This window comes from Elgaria multicarinata, chromosome 6, assembly GCF_023053635.1.
Source record: "Elgaria multicarinata webbii isolate HBS135686 ecotype San Diego chromosome 6, rElgMul1.1.pri, whole genome shotgun sequence".
In the NCBI taxonomy this organism is placed as follows: domain Eukaryota; kingdom Metazoa; phylum Chordata; class Lepidosauria; order Squamata; family Anguidae; genus Elgaria; species Elgaria multicarinata.
Genome location: NC_086176.1, coordinates 62,934,308 through 62,955,632, shown reverse-complemented (window position 1 = coordinate 62,955,632; position 21,325 = coordinate 62,934,308). Strand labels below are relative to the sequence as shown.

At 41.0% G+C, this 21,325-nt stretch overlaps 1 protein-coding gene across 1 annotated transcript in view; it reads right to left on the bottom strand.

Annotated features, from left to right (window-relative positions):
* Positions 1 to 15,637, bottom strand: part of DTWD2 (DTW domain containing 2) — a 95,382-nt gene extending 79,745 nt beyond the window's left edge. The window contains exon 1 of the mRNA XM_063128608.1: positions 15,441 to 15,637. Coding sequence (XP_062984678.1) covers positions 15,441 to 15,637 — 197 coding nt within the window. The remainder of the gene's footprint in view (positions 1 to 15,440) is intronic.
* Positions 15,638 to 21,325: the final 5,688 nt, after the last annotated feature.

Sequence of the window (21,325 nt, the reverse complement as noted above, 5' to 3'; positions counted from 1 at the left end):
CATCCTGTGCTGATGGGGCTTTAAGGGCTCTATTAACATATTCTTTAAGACCCCCATTGGTGGGGAACGGAAGGGGGGGGGGAGAAATGCAATTTCCCCAAGGTAGGGAAAATCAATTTCTCCAAGGTAGGGAAAAACCTTTAAGAGGGCTTTTAAGGCCCTAATCGGTGCATGGGAGCAGGGAGTCAAAGCACACTTTCCGGATGCCCCAGAAAATATGCTTTGCTGAGCACTCAGCCAGACTGGATCCCAGAAAAATGCCGGCCAAGCAGCGCTCAGCAAACTTGTATGGCCAACGCCCTGTGAGTTCTCTGGCTCCTAGTGATGATGGAGCAACACGAGCTCCAGTGTCAACCTTGAAGGCAACGTGTCGTCAACCTTTTTTCTTAAGCTGCCAACATACACTCTTTGTCCATCTTAGTCAGGAGCAAGTGTGCTTCTCTTAATGTAAGGCATCTTTAGTCAGAAGTAAGGGGCACTGCCAACCTAAGCTCTTAGTCTCCAGCAGATCATACCTCAGCCCATCCTCTCCCTTTTTACTTTGCTGTTGCTTAAAGCCCCATAACATGATTCAAGTAGTTTAAGCGAGTAGGGAGAGAATTCTCTCTTGGGATTTGTCAGAAACTCACCTTAAAACCCCAGGTAAGTATTTATGAAATAATATAATAAGGGAACAAGGAAAAGAAGGCAGGTACTAGGGAACTAAACAGTGCAAAAATTACTAAGCTATGCTAAGTACTTTGGGAGATAATGAGAAGATAGAGGGGCCATCTTCGATGCACAGCACCCTTGCATGATCAACTGTTGGCAAGGCAATGGTGGTAAATCTGTGGCCCTCCAGAGAATGCTGGACTACAAACTCCATCATCCCTGACCATTGGCCATGCTGAGTGGGACCAATGGCAAAGTTGGGCCCTGTGGTAAAGTGACAAAGAACTAAACGGAACCTAGTCTGTTTTCATTATGGTTTGTTGGGCAGGGGTGACTGCCTAACCTGTTTTCACCCACCACAAAAGTTGTACATCATTAATTATCTTTTCAGCTAGGAAGTGCTACTTGAAAAGGAAGGGGCTAAAGCAGGAGATGGCTCTGGCTTCCTGTTTTGTGAAGCAGGAAAGATGGTCACTGGCAGCAAGCTATGTGGAACCATACTTGCTATTTTGTAGATTAAAGAGACAGAACCTGCAATGGCAAGTTTGTGTTACTGTCCAATGTGGCTTACTTCAGAGTAGAGAAGCACAGGTTTGCACTGTAAGGTTCTTAGCTGCAGGAACTCTAGGTCCTTTGGGGGGTGGGGGAAGATAAAAGATAAATATAAACCAGAGATTGGGGGAGCAGTTCGGAATAAATTGCAGGTCATTAAGGATTTTAAATGCAAAGATGAACAGCTTGAACTGGGCCCAGTTGCAAAAGAAAAGACCAATTGGTGGAACATGTTCCCATCTCTTCACACTTAAGTTAGGGAACATGGTACTCCACACCAACAGCTATTTCAACCTCTTTGCCTTTTTTGCACAGTTAAAGGCATAGAACAGGCTAAAGTGAAGATGTGCTTCTTAAAAAGCCTGATAGCCTTCATGCCATGTTTTGGTTGGATAGGCAGAGGTTCTGCTATTGTGTCTGTTTGCTAAAAGGGCAGCCTTTTGTTACCTGCTGAATCCTGTTATTTAGTGTACAACTTATACAAAATGAAATGGAGAAATACCTGTAGCAGTTTGTCTGAGATTAATAGAAGGAAATAGGCCATGTATCAAAGGCACGAAGGGGAGGAAGCATTACTGAATGCTTAGGCACCCATTAAGCTGATGTGTTTTCTAAACAGAGATCATAACGTAGAAATATCAGAGATCTGTAGCTCTTTTTTATACCTTTGAAAAGCAAGGACTTCTGGATTCTTACTGTAATGCACAACTGCCAATTCATAGACCTCATAACTGGAGACACAGCAGTTATCTGTAGCAGCTTTGTTAGGTTTTATTGTGTACAACTGAGAGTTTAAGGCTTTGGAGAAATTAATGGAGGGTACAGGGTGTATGGAACTGCATGGATGTCCTCTAGTTCCAGTTATGTATATTGACTGATATCCGGATAACACTGCCTCCTGTCTTCAAATAAATTAAAGATCCAATTTTGTATCTGTTACTGAAAGATGAAATTATCTTTTGATTTCTTGTGTTGTTGTTTTTAAGGAAAAAGATGAAATCATCTTTTGCTTTCTTGAGTTGTTGCTGTTTTTAAAGAAAAAGATTGTTTTTTACATGAAGATTTTTTAAACATATATTTAATGCAAATTTTAACATAGGATACCTAGAATCTCATGTCTTACAGGGAAATCTATTATTTTCATGTGTTCCAGAACAAAGATTGAAAGTAGGCAGTCCCTAACACACCGTATTATATTATAATTCTAAAAGATGCATTTATGAATAGAGATTAAAAATTGGCTATATATCTGGAAAATTAGGTTCACTATTTTAAAGCACTGTATTTGTTTTACAATATCTGCACCATCACACAGACATTTTCTCCTGGTTTATGCAGTACAGAATATATATATTGTAGATAAAATGAGTCAGAATACAGTGGTTGAGATATCTTTAAAATAAATTTTAAAAGAAGCATTAAACATTCTTGTAACATGTACAAGTGTAAGGAAATAGTTTTAAAGAGGCAGTGAAAAAAAATTGTACCAATCTTTTCAATCAGGGAAAAAAATGCAGTAGTAAAATACACCACTGCTCTCTGCAGGCCAGTTTAAGATCTGCAAACTCTATTTTTTTCCTGAAATAACATCTTCAAAAAAGAATCGTGGGTTTTAAGAAAGATATAAAACCACATACAGTACTAAAACAATAATTAAATTAATAATTACACTAATTTTTAGAAGATACCTTAAAATAGCTGTCTTTACTTCTAGGAGGGAAGAGGAGAAAATGTCTTTAAAAACCCCACATTTTTGCTGTGCTACATGGCATCTTAAACTCACAAACTGGTTTTGGGAGCTCCACAAGTTTCATGTACCTAATTAATGCCTGATGTGGAGATTAAGATATGTGCATTCAGCATTTGTCTTATTCTTCCACCGACATTTGAGATATTTGATGCCCCAACACACCCTTGTACCAAACAACCAACAAAGATATTAGAAATGGAGTGGAGAAGGATAACATAATGAAAGTCTGCTCTTTGGGAACTGGTCCATGGTCATCCAGAATCACCTTTCTAAATTGCATCCCAAGAAGCACTCTGGCAAAAATGCACCGTAACCTTATGGGTAGTTATTACATGTATTCCTTCTTGTTAACAAGTGCAGATGTTATGAACACTGAGAAGCTGAAAACAAATTACTCTGCCATTGTTATTCAGTACAGTGAAGAGCCAAGAAGTCCCCATGCCATCCATAATTGCCTTGCCCTGGACTCTGAGCGCAAATCTGTGGAGGACATGCAACTACATGCATTTGCCAGGGGTGGGTGGGATATAGAATCATAGAGACGGAAGGGACTTCAAAGGTCATTATTTCCAATCTTCTGCCAATGCAGGCAATCCACTGCTATACTATCCCCAGTAGGTGATCATCCAGCCTCCGCTTAAAATTGTCTAACAAAAGAGAATAGGAAGTCTGTTCCACTCTAAAGCAGCTTGTATCATCAGGAAGCTTTTCCTAGCATTGAGTTGAAATCCTTTAAGTAATTTGAATCTGCTGTTCAGGTCCTGCCCTCTGGAGCAACAGAAAACAAATTTGTTCCATCATCTACCTGACAGTCCTTCAAATACTGGAAGACAGTATCATATGACCTCTTAATCATTTCTTCTCTAGTCTAAATATACCAAACTTCTTCAACCTTTTGTATTGCATTCAGGAACCTCAACATAAAGAACCTAAGTGTTTGAATCAGAGCTCCAAAATTCACAAAGAATCATATCCTCTCAGCAGAAAGAGCACATCTGGCTTTAAACATACAGCTGCTTTCATCATCTTATAAAGACCTGAGCTACCGAAGTGTATAATTAGCCTGCTGTTGTATTAAGGAAGCTAACAAGACAGTTCACTTTTCAGAAGTATGCTCGTTATGAGTCCAACTTCAGAAATGTTCCTTTACAAAAGTACTAAAATCCATGTCCATCCAATCAAATTCCTGTCTTTCTGAAGTGTGAAACAATTAGACAAATACATTTACAAAAGAGTACTTGGTTGGAGAAAACACAATGTGACTTCTGGTCCCTTGACAATGGTACAATCTAGTTAATACTTTACACCATCTCTGCCAACTAAGAATTTCTTGTAGAGTATTTTTATGCTTTAGGAAAGACAGAAACTTGGGAGGGTTTTTTGGGGGGAGGGTAAATCTTTTGAATTATTTGAATATTTTGAAGTTTCTCTTTTGTGCCTGTAATTATGCATCAAAAAAGCTTTAAATATTTATTTTACAAGCATGTCAAAATGAAAAGATGTAGAAAAATATGGAGTGGATCACTTCTTAATGAAGTTTTAAAGGGAACACATCTCTATTTATTTACTTTATTGATTTGTATTCTTGAGAACTACAAAGAGCTGTCCACACTACTCTAAGTGCTCTGGGTAATTATTTCAAAAGAAAATAGAAGTCTATCACAAAATACAAAAACACACTATGAACCTGAGCCAGGAACTACTTTGCTTATGCATTTCTACTGGTCTTCACTAGAGATCATTCCTTTGTTTCAAAAGCATCAAGAAAGGATAAACTAAGTCTTAAGTACTGCCTCCACATTTTTGCCCACCTTCTTCACACCTGCTTTGGCAAGCAAGCTAGCATTTCTGCCCCATGTTAGGTAGGAGAGAATGATGGGCAAAAGGGCAACTGCAACTTCTCTCATGGTCCTGGATCAAAAACAGGAAACACCATCTGTGACAGAGACAGGGGAAGCCCAATTATACATTTTAATACACTGTATTTCTGCACTGAGCAGTAAGAAGGTTACTTCCACCGGCATCAATTTTGGACAGTTGGAGTTGAACCACCCAGAGAGTCAGGCAACTACATTTCTGTGCCCAAAAAACTTTGGGCCTTGCATTTTCCTCTCTCTCTCAGGAAGGCAAGAGCGAGCAGGTGTGGGGAGTGTTCCCTGGAATCTTATTGCATATTCGCATTTCACAAGGGCAAGATGGTCAGATTGGTGTGCAATTCTTTTGCGTGTTGCTTTTGGTTCTGTTGCTTTGTATGAAGTAGGAATGCTCTGCACGTGCACAAAGGACTCTGGCCTGGGACATACTTCAGCTTCATGCAGGACAGCAGCACCAGCCAGGTAAAAAGCAGGGTCCTTTATGAGTGAGTCCTTGCATTACTCCAGTGACATGAGAGCTGCTACAGTGCTGCTCCTTCTCACAATGCCAGGATAACAGCAGAAGATATAGACTGCATGGAAGAAACCCATGCTCTGGCTTTCCCCCATGCCAGCATTACCTGGTTTTCAATGTTGACACTAGGTAAGGAGAAGAGCTGCAGCATAATCTCGCTCTTCTCACATTGCCCTGTTGGTGGAGTATGGCATGGTGATGCGCTGGCTTCTGAACCAATAAAATAATGTAAACTCATACAGATCTTGGCTACAATCCTACGTACAGGCTGCATAACTTTGACTTAAATGCATATCAAATTGCAACCATTCTCTTTCTGCACTTTCGTTTTAACTTAGCTTCAATGACAGCTACAGTAGAGATACAGCCTCACAGTCCCGTCCCCCAAAATCAGCTTTTGGAACAGTGCCAAAGAAGTTGCAGCAGCTCCTCTTTGTTATTCCCTATGGATCCTTCAGAAGCGAGATTTCCCTATTTTAGAGCCGTTATCTTGCTACAGACCTACCTGCTCTAATGTTTCTCACCAAGTGGTGCCTCCAAACAAGAGGGGCTTGGTGTACTGCCCCCTTCTTCTACAGTTTGCAAATTAAAGAAGTTTGCCAATAATTTCCAAGTCAAAGAAAAAGCAATCAATAGAGAAAAGTACCTAGAAATGATTCTGACAGCAGCAGCAGGATTATGAAGCATCCACACTTCCTCTCAAAAACTATTTATAATTATATCTTATTGAGCAGAATCATACATATTCCTTTGAAAGATACTTAAGACACTTCTTTGTGGCATGGCAAGAACAAATTATATCAACTATTTTACGTTGCTTTGTGCTTCCAAACGAAAAGCCTTCATACAAAAGCCTCTTGAACATTTTTTCTTCTTCAATAATTTGAAGCCCTTATCACATTATTCTCAGGCAACATTTCATTACTCTAGTTGGTTAGATGTTCTATATCCACAGCCTGCAGTCAGAACCTTTGCTAAAAATTTAAGGAACTGGCAGAACCAATTAAGATTAAAGATGTATCAAACATGATGCAAATGCTGATAAAGACAGATATTTTTGCTTAAAGAAAAACAAGTCGTAACTTACTTTTGTTAGTTATTGCATCAAAACAGTGAACAATGTATATGCCAATAAAATTACAATTTTCAGGATTTTCAAGATGCAAAACCACGTATGTTTGAGCAAATAATTATTTTTGTAGAAGACATGAACTAAGCTGCTAAAAAAAGCTTTTCGCCAATGCTAATACTACGTGATGTTAGAAGAAAAGGAGATCCTGGTACCTTTTAACATGTTTCTGAAGATATCTATACTCTATGATTCAAAAGCTCATTGTGCATATCTTCAACTTATTCATTTAATGAATGGTTGCTGGAGAAAGAATAACACACTTCATTTGTAAACATTTTTTTAGGTTGTTCTTTTTCCACCATCACAATATTTTAAATGTGTTAAAAGGGTAAAAGTTAATAGATCGTTTTTTAAAAAAATAGGTCAGCTTTTAAGTGATTATTTTCTATTATTAATATGGCTCATGACTTTCATCCCCAATTTCAGTCTACTCTGAAATGTCCTTCATTTCTCAATCACACACAATAAGACACAACCCTCAAGGCAAGATTGAAGTTAATATAATTACAGAAGACAAAGCTGATCAAAAGGGTAGTGACATTAATTAACAAGATTAGTCCGTGCTACAGTCAGTGGCTCCTGGTGTTCTCATCAGCCAAGGGATGTGGTCATCCAATGATGCTTAATGTTGTTTGCATTTGTTTTAATGCCAACAGATCAAAACAGGTAGCTGCCAAATTCAATGGGCATAGGATGAATGGCCTCAAAATATCACAACTCATCATGTAATAACCAACCCACAACAAAGTCTTAAAACCTGACCCTAACTCACTATGCTACCACATTAAGAACCAAGCATACACCATATCAATAATGATGTCAGCATAACATCACACAATGAGATTGCAGTGCAAACAATATACTCTTTCAGATTTCTCTGGTACGATAAAATTATCTCTGGAAAAAATACAAGTAATATTCTGGTTACTGGATTCTAATAACCAAACAGATGTTCACATATTGGCAACATTCCTAATAGTTAAATATAAGCCAAATAAATCAGATGGTATGTGAAATCAACTTCTCCAATTAAAATTTATCTATAAAGCCAGTTCCCAATATTCCACCTCAGCATAACAACACTGCAATTCACTCTAGTATCACTAAGAGTATCATCAGACGAGCATTTGATTGCACGGATTTTCATGTTTCGACAATGCTATCAGTCTCCCGCTCCTTCTGAGCTTTATTCTATCATAAAAAAAGACAGTGAAAATCCGCTATTTTTGGACTATAGCGAAACTTGCCGACATTTCCTGTTGCATGCTTGCTTGCTCGCTTCCTCTTTCTTCCCTGTGGGAAGAAAGAGGAAGCTATTCGTCCCTATTGTGAGACAGGAGGAGGCAAAGCGATGGTAGGGAAACATGACTCCACCCTCCATCTGATGCTCTAAGCCTGTAACTCTACCCACATTTTTCTAAAAACACCATGGAACTTACTTCTGAATAAACATGCCTAGGATTGTGCAGTATGAAAGAGAACCCAGGATGGGATTCTGATAGGAGCAGACTTAGTTTTCAATGGCTGACATAACTAGGGGCAGCAAGGGACTACTTTAACTCCAACTCCAATGGTGTACCTAAGTATATGTCTTTACTTCCTTTCACACAAGTGAATGATTGCTGTTCACTGTGAGAAAAATAAAATACTTCACATGGGGATGTAGCAAGACAAAATCTGCCCTTCATTCCCAGCACCAATTGTTCAGGTGGAGATACAATGGGAGAAGATATAAAGCTTCTGGTTATTCAAGGAGATGCACAGCCGACACACACCAGGTTCCCTGCCATATACAAACTTTTCCTCTATATACACCACTTGCCATAATGATGGGCATTTTGCTGGAAAAGGCATGACCCACTGGAGATTTCTACTGTGCAGACTCATTGACCTGAGAACTGTAGAAAGTACACCCTCCTATTCGTGTCAATGAGGAGTGAACAATGGGATAGCTGCAGTCCAGACTCGTTTAAATTAATGACAAAATTTCTAATGATTTGAATTCCCCCCAACTCACAAAGTGGCAATCTCCTTAGTAAGTTGCAGTACTCATTCACATCAGTATTCAACTGTACTTCTCTGGGAGTTCGTAAGAAAACCAACAACTTGACAATTATAGCATAGCAGAGAAAGGCTGTAACCATAATATGCCTCTCCCTGGAGATCACACATTAAAAAAACAGTCATTTCAGTTCTTGATAGCAGATGGGAATGAAAGACAAATTCCAATTAATTCACAAATCAAATATAATTCTCTCTAGTGCCGAGGGTTTTACGCTGTGGGCTGGGGCCTTCAGGAGGGAGTCACCTTCAGGAGGGCATAATTGCTCGATATCTGCAAGTGATCCATAGCTACTACTGCCAGAATTGCTCACTTCTAGAAGCCACACACCTCTAATCCTGGACAGGGCAAGAAGGGCGCCAGGAAGCCATAATGGAAATTAAGTAAGCAGCAGCAGCTGAAGGAGCCATTTAGTTCGCATCCTTCAGGTCAGTTGCTGGAGCATCTGGGCAAGCTTCTACCTCCTTCTCATGTTTCTAACTCCAAGGAGGCTGCCTGCCTGCCAGGGCAGCTCTACACCTCCCCATTTATTAGACAGGAGTGCAAAGCTAAAGCCTCTTTAGAACTGGTGACAGCCTCATTCCCTTCTCCATTCAAAGCTCAGCTCTGCAGATAAGCAAATGAATGGAACTGGGCAAAAAGAGGAGTGATGGGAACTCTCTTCCTACTAAAAAATAATATCCCCTTACCTTGTCTACACACCCCATTCACGGCTGCAGACTACATGCATACTGCTGCATGTAATGATCACCATACACTTGCCCACCAACCTACTCTTATATTGAGTCAGACCACTATCTAGCTTAGTACTGTCTACACTGACTGGCAGTGGCTCTCCAGGGTTCCTTCCCACCCCTACATGAAGATGCCAGGGATTGAACCTTGGAATTTCTGCATGCAAAGCATATGCTTTCCAACTGAGTTACAGCCCCTCTCCTGTTGCTGTCTTGGGAGAGGGTGAAAGGTAGAGTAGATTTAGAAGGCGAATTGAGATTAAAGAATTTTGGAAATGCTGCTCTAGCACCAATACATGTAGTTATGCATTTACATGAGAGGAAGTAATACTGTTGGAACAGGGGCTCAACTTGACTCTGGCATAGTGAGCTCAGTTTCTTCAATTTTATCATCAGCATCCCATTTGCTTTGTCCTATAGAATTCTTTAACCACTGGGAATTCAACCCTGCTTTGGGGTGTGATAAAGAGGGAATCCAGAAACTGACTTATATCCTTCTGTTGCTTGCCACAGTGTCTGGGAATGGTTTTATTCCAGCTCATCTCTGTCTCAAGTAGTCAGTGATGTGGGGTGTTTAATAAGTTGATTGGTAAAAATAAATGTATGCCAATTGCAAATACAATATTGGGAAAGGCTAGCAGTTTCAAAGTTGTAATTAATATTTTTCAGGTGACTCTCCTTAGCAAGTGTGTGAGAGAAAAACATGAAATTCACATATGCCTCAGACTGAAATGGATCTAATAAATAGCGACAGCAAAACTGAAGGTGCCTCAACAACCTCAGTGAAAGAGAGGAGAACTCTGTTGAAAAAGATGAACGGTTAATTTCATGCACATTACTTTGGGTTGCTAAAATTAATTAGGGAATTAATTAGTCAGCCTAGAAATGTCTGGGGGACATAGGATATTTTGAATTCCTGGATCTGAGCCCGGTGACAGTGCTCTGACCTAGCACCCAGGAAACCGAGCTCCCTGTCCCGTCCCCCTCACAGAGAGAACCACGCCAGCTGTCTGTACAACCTTGCAAACGGGAAGTCGTAGAGCTGTGAAAGGGGGCACACCGGGGGGCAGGGAGGAGACTGGGGACACAGGGATATGAGCTGTCCCCAGCCATCCCCAGCCTCCTTCCCTTCCCCATTATTATTATTATTATTATTATTTATTTATATAGCACCATCAATGTACATGGTGCTGTACAGAGTAAAACAATAAATAACAAGACCCTGCCGCATAGGCTTACATTCTAATAAAATCATAATAAAACAATAAGGAGGGGAAGAGAATGCACCAAACAGGCAGTATAAAAGTCAGAACAAAATCAAGTTTTAAAAGCTTTAGGAAAAAGAAAAGTTTTTAGCTGAGCTCCGTGATGCTTCTCCTAGATGGGCGAAAATGCCTGTCTAGCGAAAATGCAGAGTGGGAGGTGCAACACTCTGCAAATGGACATCTGCAAGCCTCCAAGTTCGGAGGCTTATGGGTACCCAGGACAGATCGAATAGGATTGCACCCTTAGTGTGTCAACAGTTTTCAGTACCTTTTCCCCCACTTAAATTTAAACAATGTAAGGAAAGCACATGCTATTGTGTTTAGTTTTTTAAAGAAGTTTTCCAATAAAATGTCTACATAATGTGCTTTAATGTTTTTCCTCTAATATTTTAGATCAAATATTTGTGGCATATTGGGATAAAAAATGAACATGGGCATTTTTAATAGAGTTATTTAGTAAATACAAGTAAAATTAACATGCTAAATTAGGGGTGGGCACTTTGTGGCCCTCCAGATGTTTTGGTCTATGGGTTCTATCATTCTAGACAGCAAAGCCAATGGGAAGGGATGATGGGAGTTGTAGGATCACAAGTATCCACCCCTGCTCTAGGGCACCAGAACATTTTCTGATGCAAAATGAAACTTTTCCCATACAAATGACCAATATGCAAAGGAATCAAATTTGCATTGGGAAATTTTCCAATTGATAATTTTCTAGGAAAATCCACATCATTGCAGGTAAGTACCCTGTTTATTTTGTCATATATAATTTCTTGTAAAGAACTGAGAATAGTCCAACTCTGGGTTCACACTAGAATATGGTGGATTCTAAGACTGTAAGAGTGTGTGTGTGTGTGTGTGTGTGTGTGTAAGAGAGGGGGGGAATACACAATAAAGCTTAAGATTTGTTTTCCAATTGCTTAATTTGTTTTATTATTATTATTATTATTATTGCTTTTTTTTTTCTTGAATTGTGGGATCGGTGGCCCAGAAATTGAATTATAACCATCTTACCTGAAATGACTGTGGCTACAGACAGCCAAAGAAAATAAATATGAGGGGATTTTTTCCTATCTGCTTTCCCTCATACACTTCCTTGCAGCCTGTCTTATTTGGCCCCACTTTTCTAATTGGGTTATGAAATCTCAGTTTATATTTATAAAAGCAAGAAAATGACTGTCTAAAATGATTTATGAATTAAGCGTATCTGTAAGTCCAAGAAGCCACTACTGTTTCTGCAGAGCAGGTGGAAGATTCAGATGAACTTGCAAAGCAGAGACTTCCAAATAACTGCTTTGTGCTCAACAGCTCTGAAGTGAGTGGACTGTGAAGTTTAATAAATCAGAGGACTTTCGATATAAAATATTATTCCACAGTCCCTTCATGACCTGTGAACTTTCCACAGTAGTCGTGCTAACACTTCCTCTGTCCCTCAGAGATATGTGCTAACCTTGACATTTTCCCTCATGTCAGTCATGACCGTCATCACCAAGAGAGATTTATTAAATTTAACTTTGGAGATTTGTCAATCAAAGAAAGAGAAATAAAAAGGCTTTGAAATACCTCATTCATAATTCAAGGCTGTCTTGGCTTTGAGAATTAATGCACTGGCTAATGTGTTAGATGGTGGGAATAAGTGTTGCATGTTATGAGGGATCTTTTAGTCTCCCCTAATTAAGTCCCTAATGGGTATGTTTACAAGCCACCAGTGCTTTTCAGAAGAAGATGGGCTTATTCTGTCAATCTCATGCCAGACAGAATTAAGCACACATACTTCTTACATTGCATTCCATAAATTTCACTAGGATTAATTCTATATGATACCCTTTGGAGCATCTTTTAAGATAATTTTCATTATTTAGCCGATATGTCTATGTAATTCCTGAGTTCTGTGAAAGCCCCTGCTATTTTAATAAGACATTCTGATTACTTTTTGTGTGGGGTGGGGGGGTGGGGTGGGGGTCTTTTTTAGGTTCCCAGTACTAAGGCCTCCTTCACATACCACGTTTTTCTCGTGTGAAGTACCCCTCTGTGTTTGTCAAGTGATCTCTTCTACTAGTGACAGTTATGCACAGATTTTCAAGTCTGGTGCAAATATTACCATTAATCCATGTGCTTGAGGAGAACTCAGTCAGCCCTGTGCAGCAAATTAGGCTGAGAATCAGTAGGAGAAAAATTACAAACCTGCCTGGGACACTGGGTTGGCTAGCCTCGAGGGTAAGGGATTGTTATTGTTCTGGGAGGGGGGGTATTTGATTTTTACCCTGCTTTTCTACCAAAAAAAAATAGCACTCAAGGTAGCTTGCAGAAAAAAACAGAATTAATTAAAACAATAAAACATAAGAAGGGCCATGCTGGATCAGACCAAGGGTCCATCTAGTCCAGCACTCTGTTCACACAGTGGCCAACCAGCTGTTAACCAGGTACCAACAAAGCAGGACATGGTGCAACAGCAGCCTCCCACCCATGTTCCCCACCAACTTATGCATATAGGCTTACTGTCTTGGATACTGGAGGTAGCACATAGCCATCAGGACTAATAGCCATTGATAGCCTTTGCCTCCCGGAATTTATCCAACCCCCTTTTAAAGCCATCCAAAATGGTGGCCATCACTACATGTTATGATAATCAATCCCATAGTTTAACTATGCGCTGTGTGAAGAAGTGCTCCCTTTTATCTGTCCTGAATCTCCCACCAAACAATCCAGGTGGGTCTCCAATTATATAACACCGGTTTTAAAACCTGTACACTGGCTGCCAATTTGTTTCTGGGCAAAATATAAAGTACAATTTCTTACCTTTACAGCCCTACATGGACTAGGTCCAAGGTATCTTAGGGAGCACCTTCTCCCCTATGTTCCAGCCTGCCATTTAAGCTCCTTGGCCCAGGGTCATCTGCTACAGCTGCCGAATGTGAGATTGGCAGCCAAATGCCAGAGGACTTTTTGTTTTGCTGCCACTTAGCTGTGGAATGACCTGCTGGCTGAAATGTGCCTGCTGACTACTTTGAATGTCTTTAAACAGGCATTAAAGACTCTATTATTCTGGCATGCCTTCCCTTTTTAGAATCTTATTGCTGACTGTTATATATTGTTTTATGTTGTACCATTTTATTGAGTGTTTTATCTTGTTTAAATTGGTTTAGGTATGCCGCCTAGAATATTTTGTATATAGGTGGGATATAAATTGAATAAAAAATTTTTTGACCCTGTTCAGACAACATGCTAAGCCATGGTTATGCCACTAACCCTATTGCAACCAATGATTGTTAGCATGTTTAAACTGTGGTTATTCAGCTACCATTGTTAGGAATGGTTCAAACTACACACGAAGTCGTGATTCACGAGACATGCTATGCCATAATGTTTAGCTCAAAATGCTTAACCACGATGGCTTAGCGTGTTGTCTGAACAGGATCTTTGCCTCCTGGCAGAACAACAGCAGAGTAGGAGTGAGTCTAAACTCCCTTGGGAGGGAGTTCCACAGCCTGGGAGCAGCCACTGAAAAGCCCTCTCTTGGGTCACCAGCAAACACACCTTTGAAGGTGACAATCTTAAAAGAAGGGCCTTTCCAAAAGATCTTAAGAACCATGTATGGGCAGTTTTTCAGGTAGCCTGAAACGCTTGCAGGGGAGAAGGCAGCCTTTCAGCCAAGCTGTATAGGGCTCTATAGGTGATAACCAACACTTTGAATTGTACCCAGAAACAGACTGGTAGCCAGTGAAACTGCTGTAACAACAGTCATTTGCTCCCTACAACTGTCTCAGGTCAACAGTCTGGTGAAACAATTTCATCCTAGTAACTTCTAGCCTCTACTTGCTTTCTGTCCCTCTCTTCCTGGGCAAGTGAAGTTGGGAAAACTGGGCTTACTGGACCCATTCCACATCACCATGCCATCCAGAGAGAATGCAGGTAAGTTGGCGAGGATGTGTCTGCTCCTTGCCAACTTTGCCCATTTGTCTTCTCCCTGTAGCCAGTGCAGTATTGGGGATCGGACCCAATTCTCTCTGCCACACTACCCAGAAATAGAGGGCGACCAAGGTAGGAGCTTGCAGACAGCCTGTCCTCAGGCAGCAGCACAGGCCCCAAACCTCCCTGTCTTCCCATGAAAGAAGGAGGATGAGCAACCAAGAGGAACCAGCCATTGTTTTCTCTTGCTGGCTCGATATTTCTGGGCAGCCCTGCTAGATCAATTCTCCCTGCCTCTGCTGATTTCCCCAGCTGCACAGTACAATGGGAACAGCTGTCTGGTCCCATTCTTTGCTACTTGCGATCTCTCTGGCCTGCACAGTAAGCCACCTTTCCTCCCAGAAGGAGAAGTCAAGCCAGGGTTCCATAATCTGGTCCCCTCCAGACGTTCTGAACTTCAACACCCATCAGCCCCAGCAAGCATGGCCAATGGTCAAGAATGCTGGGAGTTGTAGTCCAAAACATCTGGAGAGCACCAGGTTGGGGAAGACTGAACCCATCAAATGATTGGAGGCTACCCTCTGGAAATGGAGTGAGAGGTTCCCACATGGGGAGTTCATGATCTAACCGTAAGAAATTATTTTGGCAAATAATACATTCTTTCTAAAGCGTTTTAGAAAGAAAAGGGGGGAAAGCATGTTTGGAGTTGTAGGACTTTTTTTTCTGTCTAACCCTGCATAGGACTGAGCCCTTAATTACTCCTTTTTAGCCATCCCTCCAAACAAGCGGATCATTTCCTCTAATATAAAAAGAGGGGCGGCGGAGCAACCCTTTCCCCGAGATACATAATAAAAAAGAGAACCTGCGGACATTGACCAGGAAAGTGCACAGGGGTTGCGTTGCGTTCTCTCGACCAGTAGAGGGCGCGAAACGAGAATGCCGCCACGCAAGAGTCACATGACTGCCCGGGAATGACGGCCTAGTTTTTTTCACTCACCCGCAGCGGCCGCACTCTGGCCTCCGCGCGCTGAACTCTACGGGCAGCTCCCAGAGGCCCTCGCAGCCTTCACTTGCTTCCTCCGGCCCGCCCATGGTGACGGGAGTTATACGCCGTGGCTGCTGCTGCTGCTCTTCCTCCGCCTCCTCCCCCCTGTCGCCCAGCGCCGCGCCGGTCGACCACGTCTCTTCTTCCATGGCGCCTTCCTGCTGTACTAGGAGGCCAGCAGCAGGTGGCGCTAGGAGCCCGCTGTGCCACCCGGGAGCAGCCTGGAAGTCGACACGTGCCCGGCAAACCTCTCGTCATGTGATTGGATGTGCGGCCTCGCCCCTTTCCCCGGCAAGCTCGGCCAATCAAAACGCAACGTAGAGGGCGAGCTGCTTCTTTTGAGAGTTGCACTTCCTCAAAGGTGGCCGAGCGGGGGCGCCTCTGAGCTCTTCTCTATTTTAGGAAGGGGTGGGGTTGTATGGTTAGCATAGCGGTGTAGCAGAAGTTAATTAAGATTTAACAAGGGGGTTTATTCTTTCTCCAGTTCAAACCTATTTGCATTTACTTAGAAATGCTTCACTCAGTTAAGTGGGGTTTACTCCCAGAGAAACATTATTGTCTGTCCGAGCACAACGAATCCCTTGCAACGCCAAGGTTTCCATCCTACGGACGTTTCCTGGGCAGTAAACCCCATTGGATCATAGGAAGACTTGTGGGGGGGGGGGGAGGCCTTGTCCTGCTATAGTGAATATTCCAGATGTTCGTAAATGTAGAGCAGAGGCAGACAGAAGGTAGGTAGATACCTGGATTTGCAGTATTTTGGCAAGGATTTCTGATTCCTAAATTTATTAATAGCAACAAAATGCCTTCCCTAAATTATACTGCTGAAGTGAAGAAATCTTGGGAAGTGGAATTTTGTGTGGAAGAACTGTGACCTCCATTCAGTTCCGATACTCAAAAGAAACTCCCGGACTCAGAATTCTTTAATTCCAAGTGTGTGTCTTGTGTCCTAGGTAGCTCTAGGGATCAAGTGTAAAAAAAAAAAAAAAAGTAGATCCCTGAAATCTGCCCTCCCCTTGTAAAGTACTCCTGTGTATTCGTCAACATTGATGGTATTTACTACTATATATTTGTACAGGATTTTTGCTCTGTTGTCTCCTGCTGTTTGCAGAAAAGCGTGAATCATTAGTTTTTAGAGGTTTACTTATGTAGGAAGCTGTGGCAGACCACTGATTGATCTAATTTAGTATTGTCTAATCTCGGTGATAGTGGCCCTCTCCAAACTTCCAGTCTTTCTCTGCTCTACTGGGAGATACCACGGACTGAACCTACAACCAGTTGTGTGCAGAGTATGTTATATTTCTAAGCTTCAGTCCTACCTCAGTATACCTAAATCCTAAGTATACTACAGCCCTAATCAGAAATATTCCTCACACTAAACCAACAGGTAAGGGGAGAGCCACGTCCTGCTCCACACAGACAGCATAAACATCTGCAGGGAGGAGATTTCACATGTACAGTTGTACAGGTGAAGGCTTCCATGCAATTTGTAACCCTGGCTTGCACAACATTCAGGTCTCATGGAAGCCTTCATTACAGGCATATAGCTGTAGTTGAGGACTCCCTTGTGGATGTTTGTTCTTCATATGTGGATGCAGGGGGCAGAGCTAGTCAGTACACATCATCAGGGATGGGACTGCTCTGTGTTGCCCTACTCCTCCTTCACAAATTGGTCTAATATGTGAGGAATGCTTTTGAATACAGCTTGAGTAGATTTACGATTGCAACAGTACAGCCTGATTCTAAGGCTTAGAAGTTGGCTTTCTCTGCACTCCATCCTGTACCTGTACTAACAGCTAAGTGCTAATCGCTATCTTACCCTGGTCCTAAGAATTCAGATCAGTCCTCCTCCTGTAGTAACCTACAACCTATGTATGGGAAGTCCTACATTGCAGTAACTCCTCACATAAACATAACAGTGAGCAACCTTGCAGTATGGAAGCACCCCTTTAGTTATACTGCTCTGCTGTAGGATTTGAAAGTAGCCCCTCTCAGGAAACTGCAATCCTATGTATACTTATCATTGAACACAGTGTGATTTATTTCAAACTAAACAGGCACAGGACTCTGCTGTAAACTGATACAGCAGTATTAAACCACACTGCTGTCCTTCCCTCTTGTATACTTCATTAGCAAAACACATCATTGGTGCTGTCAAGCTGTACCATCACTAAGACAAATGAATTACAACTAGCTACATTCTTCTATGTAATGTTTATCTGTTCATGAAAACCAAAAGGTATAGATCAACTACAGTTTACATGATAATATTCCATACTGAAGTCTTAGGGGGACAAAAAATTAGGATTAATATGCCTACACATTTTGTACTGCTAATATTAGCATGTCCACATCCCCTTTGCCTCAAAATACGTTCTTTCATTTTATACCCAAGGTCTTTGTGTGCTGAAGTATAATGTGTCAACATAGCCAAGGAGGTACTAAGATGTTTTCAATACAAATACTCCCAAACATTATGGGAGCTGAAATTGAATAAGGTTACTTAATTGCACTGTACTGAACTGGGACAAAAATAGAAATGAAGATTAACACATAGGACCTGCAACAAAATGTTGCAGTAGAAAATGCTATTATTCAGGATTCAAACCACTCCATTCTATCCCCGCCCTCTGGTGTGTGCGTGACCTGGTTTGGACGACACAATAATCAACCGGGGTGTGGTGGGGGGGAGAAATCAACCCTCCGTTGAGTTTATTATTGTGGGAGAGTACACACACTACACACAGTACATTATTTTATTTTAATTAATGCAGAAAAACAGGCTGCTTCATTGCGTATCAAATAACCAATTGATTAAAATGTTTTGTGGAGGGCTCTGTTGTATAATCTGCCCCCGTCAAGTGCGCTATTCCATTGGCCATAGAGTTCTCTGTCAGGAGCGAGCAAAAACACTCCAGCTGCTCCTGTACAGCTGGCAGAACTCATAATGGCTGATATTTCAGCTGCGCGACAGGGGGGAGGGGCAACATGTCATGTGGAGAGTACCAGCAAAATAATGCACGGTGAATGTGTTGTTCCCCCCTCTGTTGCCTAATATGTCGTCGAAACTCAGCCTGTGTGTCCTCCCCTGCTCCCCCACAATAGTCAGCATTCTATGGCCACTGAGCACATTCAGCCTCCTTAGACTATGTTTGAGTTTTCGCCTCTTAGGGCTTCATTGTACTGCTAAAAGAATTGTACTTCCCTCAAACCTGTGTTTGGTGTAATTTTAGCTACATAAGCAACAGTATTCACAATCTGAATATCAGAAATAGGGGGAACAATGCAAACACATTCAGGATGTGCACCTAAGTTTATACAATTATTTATGCATACATATGTACAGAAAATCTTTAGTCCTTTGGAACTCACTACTGCAAATGTTTGTTAATTTATGTGAACTGCCCAGGGAACTTCGGCTATTGGGCTGTATAAAAATGCAATATCAGACATCCTTTTCCTGCATGTTTAATATAGTTTGAGATATAATTGTTAAATGGAAAATTTGCTGATACAGTGGAAAGTCCCTGAATTCAAAATGCGTCTCTTCTGCATTTTCATTTCAGCCTTCTACTGCTTTCCGCACCTATCAATAGTCACTAACATATGATCACAAACAGCTGTACTGTAATATTTTTATAACAACCAAAAACAGGAACTTAAAAAAATAATTCCTAGTTGCAATGTAGTTTCATTTTAGACAAATGAAGAATATCAGAAACTGAAATAGCAATTTGTCTTAAGTTCACAATAGAGTAATAAGCCATAAGAATCTGATTCATGTTGTTGTTTCACATCAGCTAAAATTAGTCATGACTAAGGCTGCAGTCGCAACCACACTTACCTAGAAGTAAGTAAGAAATCACTGGAACGTACTTCTGAGTAAACATGCTTAGAATTGGGCTGCAATCTTGTGCACACTTACAAGGAAAGATATCTCAATGAAAACTATGGGACTCTTCAAAGCAAATAATTTTAGACTGCAGTGCCTCTCCCTCTGAAAGCAATGGGACTTTAGTCACAATTAAACACTGATTTCAATGAAACTTAGCTAACAGTTGGATTGGGATCCAGCTAAATTTTTCAGTTTTTTAAGGTCAGTTTAATAAAGCCATACAATTATTTTTAAAACCATTTCCCCTTTAATGTATGTTAACCACTGCAATAACCAGAAAAACGCACAGCTGAATATGTTACTTGAACAAAGTCCAATACATCCCATAACTGTTTTTTCCCCATGTAGACTAACACACTTTTGAAAAACAAGATCAAAAGTATATTTAAGTTTTAGCGGATCATTCCTGCACAACACTCCCAGTACCAATTTCTGGATCCTCACTTCTCCAAGGCCCATATTACATAGCCATGAACCCTAAGAAGACTAAAAGTTTCCCAAATATTTATTTTAAATATTGCTACCTCAACTTTTTCTTTAAAAATAAAATGCTCAGGTCATAAAGCACAATAGTAATACTTAATATTTGCATAACATAAAGTGTACATGCATTATAATTAATAGTAATTATTATTATTATTTATATAGCACCAACAGTGTACTTGGTGCTATACAGAATATACAAATAAAACAGCAATACCCTGCCTAGAGGCTTACAGTCTAAAATCATATTAAATCATATATGAAGGGGGAAGGGGTTACACAAAACAGAAATAAGGGAATAATCATAACGAGAAAATAAATCAGACTAAAATACCAAAAGCTATGGAAAACAGATGAGTTTTCAAATGCGTTTTAAAATCTACGATGAAACTCGTAGTTCGTAGATGCTCTGGAAGAGCATTCCAACAAACGGGGCAGCCAAAGAGAATGGGCAAGAGACATAGAAACTCTTGGGCGGGAGAGCAACATAGCAGTTGAAGAACGGAGGATACGAGGGGGATGGTAGAGTGAGATGAGAGACGAGAGATAAGAAGGCACAAGACCATGACACGATTTAAATGTCAGCAAAAGAAGCTTATATTGAATTCTATATGGAATCGGAAGCCAGTGGAGGGATTTCAACAAAGGAGAAACATGGTCAAAGCGATGAGCCAAGAAAATAATCTTGGCTGCAGAATGGTGAAGAGAGACCAAAGAGGAAAGATGAACAGAAGGAAGACCAGTCAAGAGAAGACTACAAAAGTCCAAACAGGAGATAACCAAAGTGTGTACAAGAGTCTTAGCAGAAGATACAGGTAAGAATGGACGGATCCTAGCAACGTTATATAGGAAAAAGCAGCAGGATGTGGCTACAGCCTCGACATGTGCGGAGCAGGAAAGTGAAGAATCAAATATGAAGCCAAGACTATGAGCTTCTTCCACCGGATAAAGTGTGACATTATTAACAGTAACAAAGAATGAAGAGCAAGGGGACGGTTTAGGAGGGAAGACAAGCAATACTGTTTTCGCCATGTTTAGTTTTAAGCGACGCTGAAGCATCCAGGCTGAGATGTCAGACATCCAGGCTGAGATTCTAACCTGAATGTCAGAAGAAAGTTTGGGAGAAGAGAGATACAATTGTGTATCGTCTGCATACAGATGATATTGGAGGCCATGAGAACGAATAAGATTACCTAAAGATAACATGTATAAAGAGAAGAACAAAGGGCCAAGTACTGAGCCCTGTGGCACCCCAACTTGAAGGGGAAAAGAAGAAGACGAGTGGCCATTAGCACACACGCTAAACGAGCGACCTGCGAGATAGGAGGTAAACCAGTCATAGACAGATTCGCGGAATCCATGGTCACATAGGGTAGCCAATAGGAGGTCGTGATCAACCGTATCAAAGGCCGCAGTAAGATCCAAAAGAATAAGAACCGAAAACAAGCCTTTAGATTTG